The sequence below is a fragment of the Asparagus officinalis genome, chromosome 2 (genome assembly GCF_001876935.1).
Source record: "Asparagus officinalis chromosome 2, Aspof.V1, whole genome shotgun sequence".
Taxonomy (NCBI): domain Eukaryota; kingdom Viridiplantae; phylum Streptophyta; class Magnoliopsida; order Asparagales; family Asparagaceae; genus Asparagus; species Asparagus officinalis.
The window spans coordinates 76,668,773-76,680,286 of NC_033795.1; the positions used below are offsets into that span (position 1 = coordinate 76,668,773).

The 11,514-nt window shown below is 40.7% G+C and overlaps 1 protein-coding gene across 1 annotated transcript; it reads left to right on the plus strand.

Moving 5' to 3' along the window:
• On the plus strand, positions 2,948–8,387 carry LOC109831343 (UDP-glycosyltransferase 87A2-like). The gene is made up of 4 exons (XM_020398673.1): positions 2,948–3,070; positions 3,393–3,555; positions 5,627–5,851; positions 7,179–8,387. Exons 1-4 carry the CDS (start codon positions 2,948–2,950, stop codon positions 8,054–8,056), a joined length of 1,389 nt encoding a protein of 462 aa, XP_020254262.1. The 3' UTR covers positions 8,057–8,387.

Consider the following 11,514-nt stretch of genomic DNA (forward strand, 5'->3'; position numbering starts at 1 on the left):
GACGGAGGCGGAGCAGGGAGGTCGGCGGCGGCTTGGAGGTGGACTGGTGGAGGCTGGGTGAGTGGGGGTGGGGTTTGGAAAGATAAAAATTAGGGTTTGAAGTTATGTGTTTGAGTTGAATTTGGGTCGGGTTGTGGATATATGTTATAGACCCAACCCAATACAGACCCAATACAAGTATTATATATAGCCCATTTCAAATATCCTGATATCTGAACCGTATCCGCAATTTCGACCCAATAACCGTATCTGAAACCGTATCCGGATAAAAAATCCAAACCATGACGGTATCCAAAACCATAACCGACCATTTTTCCCTACCATATCCGCTTTCTAAACAGATATGGTTACGATCGGTCCGGATAAACCCAGACCATTTTGCACCCATTGTGCTCGTGCATGGTTCTGGAGCATAGCAGGTTGCACATGTGCTAAGTTCAATCTTCCTGTTGCAGAGCCTCAATTACAGATCACATTATTGTGTTGTAAATGGCTCATAACTGCCAATGCACCCACTAAGGAAAAGTAGGATTTCAGAACTAGAGGCGGCGAGAGCATCAAGACTTGCCACTGAAGCGGTTCGTGAGGCTGTATCTTCTAGAAGAGGGAAGGAACCTGCTAAATCCTCCGGCAAAGGAAAACAAGTCGCAAGGAGGAACCCTTCATGGATGTAGGTTGGACGTCCGAGGAAGAAGGTGAAGTTGGGGGTTGTTTGGTGGGAAAATTCGAAGAAGACAATTGATAAAAAAAATGTGTTATTCTCTCTAACTGATTTAGATAAAGAATTATTACAATGTTCTCAATACAATTTCTCTCTAACAAACTTTAGAAAAAGAAATTATAATTTTCTCAATCGGAATCCCGATTTACAAAAGAGAGAAGGAATCGACGGAGATCCTTCAAGAACCCCGATTTACAAATAATTCATCTCCAGATCTTAGATAGTTAATCAGAAATAAATTCATTGCAAAATGAGCTCAAATAGGAGCAATATGTTAACAGCAAGCAATATCTCAGCACAAAATCATCAACAAGATCCCAACAGCCTCGGATCTGAAATAGTTAAGGGTTTAGAGTTTTTTTACCTCAAATTAGCGCGTGGTAGTGTTCTTGAAAAATCTGGAAAGAACCCCTAAAATCGTATTCTTCAAGAACCCCAAACTTTCTCGCAACCCTAATTCACCCATAAGAAAACCAACGAAGATGAGGTAGGTAGATGAGGTTTGGGGACGGAAGCGAGAGCGAGAGAGCTGGAGGAAGAAGAAAATGAGCGAACAAGATAGGATTGAGGATTTGGGGGCGGGAGGAACACTCAAAACTTTTCTGCTTGATTTTTGCCTACGAGAAATGTAAATCGGAGTGGCAAATAGGGTATGGGTACCAGTTTGGTATTTATTTATTTATTTTGTCAGATTTCTATCCAATTTCAACTATATTTGAGCTGAAATTGATTTCTGTAAAGTGACACTCTTTTCTGTACTTTACAAAAACTTTTATATAATTTTTTTGGAACCAAACACAATTTATAGAAATAGTGGAAAAAAATTTATTTAAAGATTTGGTGTTAATTTGAGATTACCTATCACACACATCGGAAAGACTGCATTTACGCCACGCTACAACCCGAATCAGATACAACTACAAGATGTATACCATGTACCGGGTATGAAAAAGAATCTTCTATATGTTTCCCAATTAGCTTCTGGAAACTTGTCATAAGATGTAAAAGTCTATCAAAACTTAAAGCCATGTAGTATTTGGGCCATAAGATGTAAAAGTCTATCGAAACTTGAAGCCACCAGGAAAACTTGTCATAAAGGGACGGAAGGTAGAATTTATCTATGTGATGTTGGCAGAATCGGCATACATAGATAAAGCCAAAAGGAATGAGACGGCTAATTTGTGACATGGTCAGCTTGGCCATGTGAGCTATCACAAGCTCAAGATCATGATGGAGAAGTCAATGTTGGGGTCTTCCGCACTTGGATATTCATGGAGGGACCGTATGCGGAGGTTGTCAGTACGGTAAGGCGCATCAATTACCGTATCAGGAGTCATAGTTCAAATCCAAGGAACCTTTGGAGCTTGTACACTCAGATGTATTTGGTCGAGTAAAACAAAAATCAATCAGTGGGATGTGATACATGATCACTTTCATCAACGATTACTCGAGGTATGTTTGGGTTAATTTTATGAAGAAAAAGTCTGAAGCTTTCTCTAAATTCAAGCAATTTCGAGAAGAAGTCGAAGGAGAACTTGGCAAGAAGATTCATTGCCTACGCACAGACAATGGGGGAGAGTACACATCGAAGGATTTTTACGATTACCTAAAGAAGTAAAAGATTCGGCGACAGCTAACATGCCCAAATACTCCATAGCAGAATGGCGTAGCTAAAAGGAAGAATCGTCACCTTGCGGAGATATGTCAAAGCATGCTTCATACCAAGAACGTACCAATACATTTTTGGGCGGAGTGTATGAAGATGGCGACGTATGTGATCAATCGGCTACCACAACTAAAACTAGAGTTCATGCCACCATTTAAAAAGTTGTGAAATACCAACCCAACCGTAAGCCATTTTAGAGTTTTCAATTGTGTATGTTATCTCTTTGTGCCTGATCACTTACACAATAAGTTCGATAAAAAGGCTATAAGATGTATATTTGGGGTGTATGACAATAAAAAAAGGATGGAGATGTTATGATCCTACAACCGAACGGTGCTACATATCAAGGAATGTTGTGTTTGACGAAGCCTCGTCTTGGTGGGCCTCACAAGAAGTTGTAATCTAGAGGACCAGTTGCAAAGAAGGGGGGAGCCAGGTCAAGAAGAAGGGCTATGTCAATCAGAAAAGACAGAATCAAGCACTTCAACATCCTCAAAAGAGAATAATCCATGAAAATCGGGGTTTATCAGACAACGTCAGAAGAAGAGCGACCGAGCCAGATGGAGGACATCGAAGAAGAACCAGTTGAACAACTTCAAAGATCAACAAGACCCAGACAACCGAATCCTAAGTATGCTAATGCTGCTATTATGGAAGATGTGAAGGAGCCATCAAGCTTCGAGGTTGCATACGAAATTTCTAAATGAAGACGAGCAATGGAGGAAGAAATTTAAGTTCTACGACAGAATCAAACTTGGGAGTTGGTGCCAAAGCCCAAAGATGTCAAAGCTATTTTGCCAAAGCCCAAAGATGTCAAAGCTATCTCCTAAAATGGGTTTACAAAGTCAAGACTCGACCGGATGGGTTGATTGAGAGATACAAAGCACACTTGTTGGCTCGAGGATTCTTTCAACAGTATGGACTGGATTCAGTCCACTTGCCAAGATAACAATAGTTCGAGTTCTTTTAGCTCTAGCAGCCAACAAATGTTGGAATCTTTGGCAGATGGACGTGAAGAACACATTTCTACACAGTGAGGTGGATCAAGAGATTTACATAGAGCAACCCATCAGATTTGAGAGTAAAGAAAAGGAAATATATGTTTGCAAGCTAAAGAAAGCTCTCTACGGACTGAAGCAAGCTTCGAGAGCTTGGTATGACAAGATTGGTGAGTTTTTAATTTAAAGTGAATACTTTCTTGCTCCTGCGGATTCTAGTTTATTTGTCAAACAGACTGGCAATAGGCTAGCAATCATGTTGGTCTATGTGGATAACTATAATCCTAACTAGACATGATGAAGCAGAAATCCAAAGAATGAGGATAAATCTCTCGGTCAGATTTCAAATGAAGGAGCTTGGGGAGCTCAAACATTTCCTCGGATTAGAGGTCGACCGAAGGAAGGATGGACTATTCTTTTGCCAAGAAAAATATACGAAGGACACGCTGCTCAAGTACGGGATGTTCAATTGCAAGTCAATCTCAATACCGATGGAGACAAATATGAGACTGTGTGCATATGAAGGAAGAGATTTGGAAGATCCAACTATATATCGACAACTAGTTGGAAGCTTGATCTATTTAACGATGACATGACCAGATATTTTATTTGCGATTGGTGTGATGAGTAGATACATGCAGAAGCCAAAGAAGCCTCACTCAGATGTAATCCGAAGGATCCTAAGGTACGTCAAGCGTATAGTTAACTATGGTCTCATGTATAAGAAAGGAGAAGAATGTGAGGTCTATAGCTATTGTGATGCTGACTATGCTAGAGATCATGACACTCGAAGGTCTACTACCGGATACATGTTTAGTCTCGGTTCAACGACTATATCTTGGTATAGTAAAAGACCATCAATGGTGTCACTGTCAACTACAGAGGCGGAGTACAGATCAGCAGCGATGGCAGCTCAGAAAGCACGTGGCTTTTTCAGTTAATGAGAGATCTACATCAGTCCATAGACTACTCAGTAGCTTTATATTGCGATAATCAGTCTGCAATACGATTGACAGATAATCCAGTTTGTCATTCTAGGACGAAACACATTGAAGTACATCATCACTTTCTTCGAGAGAAAGTTCTTCAGGAGGAGATCGTAATGAAGCCAATCGGGACAAACAAAAAATAGCTAACATATTCACCAAAGCACTAAATACTTCAAAGTTTACAGAATTTCGAAGTCAGCTTGGACTCGTGGATAGAAAAGTCACTGCTGAGGGGTAGTGTTGAAGTCAGCAGCTAATCCCCCCACCTAATCCCCCCACCTTCCTAGCTATAATAATCACCTAATCCTAATAGTGTTTACTTACCCTAAACCAATGTTATAAATAACCCCTAAGTGTTTGTGCTAGATCCATCCTAGTAGCAGAGAAAGAAAAAGAGAGATAGAGAGAGAAAGAGAGTATTTGTATTTGAGAGTATAATGTATTTGTACTACTAAAAAATAATAATGATATATTTCTTAGAGTCTGCAACTCCTCTCAACTCAACAATTGCTACTATCAGCCAATTTCTCTAAAGTTTTTTTTTTGGGTTTTTGCTTTTAGACCCATTTGTTTACTCCCATTTATCTTTAAACCCAAGTACTATTATTTGTATCTTTAAGCTCAATTCACCTTTTGTATTTATCTTTAAACCCAATCTTCAAAATACTATATTTTCACCACTTGTTTTTATATTTTAGAGATTGGATTTAAAGATAAATACAAAAGGTGAATTGGGCTTAAAGATACAAATAATAGTACTTGGGTTTAAAGATAAATGAGAGTAAAGAAATGGGTCTAAAAGCAAAAACCCCCTTTTTTTTACAAAACTAGTCAACCAACCTCATCTAAAGAGGTCCAAAAGCAAATCTCATCACTCAGCTATCGTCGTCCACCTCTCCACCTCTAAAACAGCAAACTCCCGCCCGCCACCGTCCTCAACAACGTCCGCGTCAGAAAAAGACCCCCGGATCCGACCCAACGATCCCGCCAGTTGCACCGTCCCCGTACACCGGCCGCGCACGTCAACGCCTGCTAGACTCTGCCGCTCCTCGTCAACAACAACAAACAACAACGAACAACGAGACTAGCCTCCCTCTGTCTCCTTCATTCCGTCACGAGGAGTGGGCCCGCCATCGTCACACCTCCGGATCCTCCGCCTCCGTCGAGCTCCGCCTCGTCGCGTCCCCCAACTGCATCCTCCGAGTTGCGGCCGCGCAAGACTTCAGGGTACGCCGACGCCTGTTTACACCAGGTGGAGATCCTTCGAGGCTGGTCGATCGGGCGCTGGCGCCGCCCGCGACGGCGATCGTGCGGACGTACTTGCCGTGGCCGGTGGCGTCGGGAGCAGAGGAGTGGCGTTCGGTCTACTCGCTGTGTTCCGATGCGCCGTCGTTCTTCTCGGCGCGGCTGCATGGGTTCGAGAGGATTCCGGCGAGGTGGCGTGAGAGGCGCGTGACGGAAGGGACCGAAGCAGGAGGTAAAGTTTGGTTTCTTTTGTTTTAAAGCGGCGAGTGGTGGGGACGGGTAGAGTTAGTGAGGATTCTTCGTGCCTCATCAATCAAAAACTATATTCAGCAGACTGATGAATGATGTTAATTGTTTAAATAATATAAATATATTTTTTTTTATTAATGAACCATTAGCTTACGTATGGAAGATTATAGGGGTCCACAAAGTAAAATTTTATTTTTTCCAAGGGTTTTTGGTGCTAACCATGTGTCTAGCTACTTTCTTTTCGTTTTTAAGTTTTAGGTTTTTATGGGATGATTTGTAATTTCTGGATATTAAGAAAGTTGTTTTTAATTTTTAAATGTTTTTAAGGAGCTATTATAGTTTTGGAATTTTTAGGATGCTTTAGATTTTTAAGAGGATTGTTTGTAATTTTTTAAGTTTTCAGCGTAAAGGATTTTACTTTAAAAGATGAAACAAGAGAGAGCATGTCATGTAAGTAGATCATCTGTCCTGAGCAGGAAAGTTTAACCCCCTTCAAGCAGAAACCACGACAATATATCAGAAAATTTTATTAACTTAAAAGTAATAGTTTACGTGGTTCAATAATCGCTTACGTTCACAGAAAGAGATTCGAGAATTTTTAAAGATTTACAAGATATTGCCCTTTCTTGCATTCTTCAAAATCATTGCAAGAAATCTTCTGTTCATTCTAACGAAAATCCCTCACAAAATCCTAGATTTTTTTTCCCTTTTGTTTCTTCTCTACACCATATACAACTCTTTACAATTTGCAGTTTTTCATATCGACACTCCTCTAACCCTATACCCAAATGACCATATTCATAGGGTTTTACATAAAATATATAAGAAATAGGAATCTAGTCCTAGCTCAATTTTATGCTAAACCTATTTTCTTTTGTATCAGCCCCCGGTTCAGAAGAAAACTGGTTTAGAGGCTAAATTTTGGCCTATGAAAACAGGCCAGATCTAACCCTCTTGTTTGCCAAACAAAAAATCTTTTAAAATTAGGTCAGGTTTGAAACTGGCCAATTTTAAAAGATTTCCAAACACACCCTAGATCCCCAAACTTCTGACTAAGCATACAAGGGCAAAGACCCAAACTTATCTGTAGCTGCTCTGCTTCTTCTGCTTCCTGTTGTCTTCTGAACTAAAATACAAGGCTAAATCCCCAACACGGTGAATCCTGAAAAACACATGTTTTTGTTGTAGAATCTGCGATTTCATACGTTTTAGCCCTTCCATTTTCGATGTTAGATGAACACAATATTACCGTTACAATTATACTTGAATATCTACTAAAAGGATTCATGGTTAAGCTTGTTTGTTTGCAGGAGAAGCAGATGAGCCTCTCGGCAAATATATTCCTGGTCACAATTCGTTGCGGTTATCTGATCTGAACTCCCTTCTCAACGCTTATAGACCTCTGAAGCGAGCATTGGAAGCCTTTTCGATGGTAAGAAGAGCACAATGCATCCTCTTTACTTCCTTCTACGAGCTCGAGTCCCAAATAATCGATGCATTGCGTGAGCAACTTCACTGCCCAGTGTACACAATTGGCCCTTCTATTCCTTTCATGCATCTCAGAGACAATAATGACAACATAGACCACATCCAAGGATGGCTAAACTCACAACCCAAGAAAACAGTACTCTACGTCTCGTTGGGTAGTTTTCTCTCAGTCTCGGTTGCTCAAATGGACGAGATTGCAACAGGTCTAAGATTGAGCGGGGTACGATTCATGTGGGTGGCCCGTGGAGATTCTTCTTCGAGACTGCAAGAAATGGTTGGCGACATGGGGATCATAGTTCCATGGTGCGATCAACTGAAAGTTTTGAACCACGACTCGATAGGGGGATTCTTGACTCACTGTGGATGGAATTCTACGTTAGAGGGTGTATTTTGTGGGGTTCCAATGCTTACTCTCCCGATATCTTGGGATCAGCCAGTGGTTAGTAGGCTTGTTGTTGATGAATGGAAGATTGGGTTGAATTTGAGAGGAGATACTGGGAGGGAAGGTGTGGTTGGCAGAGAGGAGATCGCGTTGCTTGTGAAGAAGTTGATCGATTCGGATGGTGATGAGAGTAGGGACATAAGGAGAAGAGCTGCAGAACTCCGAGGTTCTGCCCGTAGAGCTATCTCAGCTGGTGGATCTTCCTCGGAGAAACTTGGTTCTTTCGTTAGAGATCTTATGCAGGGTAGCGGCTGCTAATTTGGTCGATCATATGCAGGGCTATGATGTTGCTATTTATTTTCTGTTGTAACAATAATCACAAGAACACAAGACGTTAGTATTGTTCTCAAGGCGAACCTCTTCACAGAGATATCTGCATTGTTTTCTCTTCAGCTCTTGTTCTCTTCAGTCATGTTTGGAGTTCAACGTTGCACTTCTCAAAAGAAAATTCTATGTAGAGGAAAATTGAGAACGAATTGTTGTTTTGCCTTATTGTCTTAACTCAGTAGGTGCAGAACCAAAACAATGTTTTGGCTCGGTTTCTTTCCCTTAATTATCTTGAAAGTGATGATTAAGTTTATGTTTTTTTTAATGCTTGTATAGAAACAGAGGGCCCCTTACACCATTGAGTTATGGTCTGTTGGTCATATCATTCTCTATGGTTACGTAATGTATGGATTTTTTTTAACCTTTAAGAATAGAATACCTTAGGATACTTACGTGATGCATCATGCAATGAGCATCTTTGAGTATACTAAACTTCTTGGCTGATACCTCAACTTCTCTTACGCCATTTTGTTAGTTACCTAATATGGAAGTGACGTTTCTTGTGAACATCCCTATGAACTTTTTAATCATTTGCTTGATAATAATCATATTAAGACTGAATAGCCTGAATCCAGACATGCAGTCTGATCTCTTTAATCATTTGCTTGATAATAATCATATTAAGACTGAATAGCCTGAATCCAGACATGCAGTCTGATCTCTGCAATGAAAATCTCAACATGTTTCGTGCTAAGACTGAATAGCCTGAATCCAGACATGCAGTCTGATCTCTGCAATGAAAATCTCAACATGTTTCGTGCTGTGTCGTCGCAATACCATCCAGGACGAAGCTGTAGAAACGACGAAAACGACGAAAGAGAACAGGAAAAACGAAACAGAGACAATTTTGGGGGAGGCCGGTCGACCGCAGTCTTAGGCCGGTTGACCGGAAACGTGCACACTACAGGCTGAGAAATCAGCCCCTCTGGCCGATCGACCGCGAGGAGAAGCTCGGTCAACCGAACCCTGTTTGTTTTATAGGGTTAAATTTTGACCTTCTGGCCGGTTGACCGGATGCTCATGCTCGGTCGGCCGGATCGTGGATTTGGGCCCTGTTTTAGTTTTCTGATTGGTTTGGGTTTCTATTTTGATATAAATAGGAACACGTTTTCTTAGGGGTTTAAGGGACGAATTTGAGCAGACATTGAGAGGGTTTTTTAGCACTTTTGAGGGAGAATTGGTGAGAGATTTGAGAGCTTTGTTTGAGGGTTTTATTTGTGAGATTTTGTGAGATTGTAAACCCTATTTGTATTCTCTTTCTCTCTATTAGTAAAATCTTCCCCCTCCTTGCCCCATGGACGTAGGGCGCACATTGTCGAACCACGTAAATTCGCTGTCTTGCTGTTTGGTACTTGACTTTTGGTTATTTTGATTACTTTCTTCTCGTTCGTTGGTTTGTGATTCGTTCGCTGCGCACAACAAGTGCTATCAGAGCTCCAGACTACGCTTGGGGTTAGGTGGAGGAGTAGATCGCTTTAGAAGCTCTTCTAGGGTTTCACTTGGAGACAAAGGTGGGATTTTTATCATTGTGGATCTTGTCTTATCGTGTGATGGTGAGATCATTTGGTGACTCTTGTTAGGGTTTTAGTTGGAGGTAAAATCTATCTTTCCTCAATTTGGATCTATTTTTCTTAGTTCGTTCCGCATTGGTTTGTTGGTGTTTTAAGGAAGATGACTGAGAAAGAAGGTGCATCGGGTGTTGAGAGTGGTACTTCCGGCATGAAGATCATTCAAAGTTTGAATATATATCCACTCTACGAAGATAGATGTGGAGAAATTTAATGGCACAAACAACTTTGGTTTGTGGAGATGTGAGGTTTTGGATGCGCTGAAAGCACAGAATTTGGAGGATACTTTGAGTTGGATGGCAAGCCGGATGATATTGAAGATAAGGTTTGGAAGAAAATGAAGTGGACGGCGTGTGGCGTCATTAGGCCTTGTTTAACGCAGGATCTAAAATATAATGTGATCAATGAGACTTCTGCAAAGAAGATTTGGAAGATTCTCAAAGACAAGTATTTGACGAAGAGTATTGAGAATCGCTTGCATTTGAAGGGGAGATTTTACCATTTCCAGTTGAAGAAGAAAATCTCAATTGGTGATCACATGAATAATTGCACAAAGCTTCCTGCGAATTTGGCGAATGTGGATATCATGATCGAGGATGAGGACAAGGCATTGTTGTTGTTGAGTTCCTTACCTGATGAGGAATATGAGACATTTATTCTTACCCTAATTAATGAGAAAGCATCCCTTTCATATAGTGAGGTTACCACTGCCCTTGTAAACTATCAGTTAAGGAAGAAAGACAAAGAGTCTTCAAATGACACAATAGCAGAGGTATTGACCGCAAAAGGGAAAAATCCAAACAGAAAAAGTAAAGATAATGGGAAGTCGCAGTCTAGAGTAGGGTATCCTACAGTTGGTAAAGATCAGTGCGCTTGTTGTAAAGAGACTGGTCATTGGAAGAAAATTATCTAAAGCTCGGTGAATGGATAAAGAATAAGAAGAAAAAGGGAAAAAAAAACTACCAGAAGCAAACGTCTTCAAATCGGATGGTAATAGTTCTGACTCATTTGTTTTTTCGCTTTTTATCAGTTCCACAGGTTGCTATTCGGAAGTATCCGAGTGAATGTTGGATAGTGGTGCAACCTATCATATGTGCTCTAAAGGGGAATGGTTTTTCAGTTTGAGAAGCTAGATAGTGGTGTGGTGTACATGGGTGATAACCGTGCATGTCAAATCCTTGGGATAGGTAAAATTTGCATCAAGATGTATAATAGGATGGTTAGAGAGATACATGGTGTGAGATATGTTCCTTCTTTGAGAAAGAATATGATCTCAATTGGAGCTTTAGTTGCAGAATGTTTGAAAGTTCGTATTGAGGACATGAGTTTCAAGATTGTGAAAGGCTCTTTGATTGTGATGAAGGGTATCAGAAAGAATAACTTGTACCACTTGACTGGAAGTACGATGATAGGTGGAGTACTGATGACTTCTATTGATTTGACTAGACTATAGCATTTGAGGCTGGGACATTCCAGTATTGATTCCTTGCAAACTTTGGCAATGCAAGGATTGGTAAAAGGTGCATCGACCTGCAATTTAAAGTCCTGTAAACATTGTGATGTGAGCAAGAAGACCAAGGTGAAGTTTGTCACCTCTATTCACCGAGCTAAGGGCCTTCTAGATGTGGTTCACGTGGGCGTTTGGGGGCCTTCCAATGAGGCATCATTAAGAGGTAATAGATATTTGGTTTCCTTTATTGATGATTGTTCTAGGCATGTATGGGTTACAACCAAGTCCCGTTTGAATGAAGTCCTACTAGTCTTCAACAAGTGGAAGAAGTGTATAGAGATTAAGATAGACAGAAAGGTCAAAGTACTCCA

Bases quoted from the DNA above. Each gene is read 5' to 3' on its own strand.
- LOC109831343 (XM_020398673.1), top strand. From the start codon at position 2,948: ATGGAGGACATCGAAGAAGAACCAGTTGAACAACTTCAAAGATCAACA. The intron at 3,071-3,392 runs GTTGCATACGAA...AATCTTTGGCAG, and splicing joins AGGAGCCATCAAGCTTCGAG to ATGGACGTGAAGAACACATT. The intron at 3,556-5,626 runs GTGAGTTTTTAA...TGTTTACACCAG, and splicing joins AGCTTGGTATGACAAGATTG to GTGGAGATCCTTCGAGGCTG.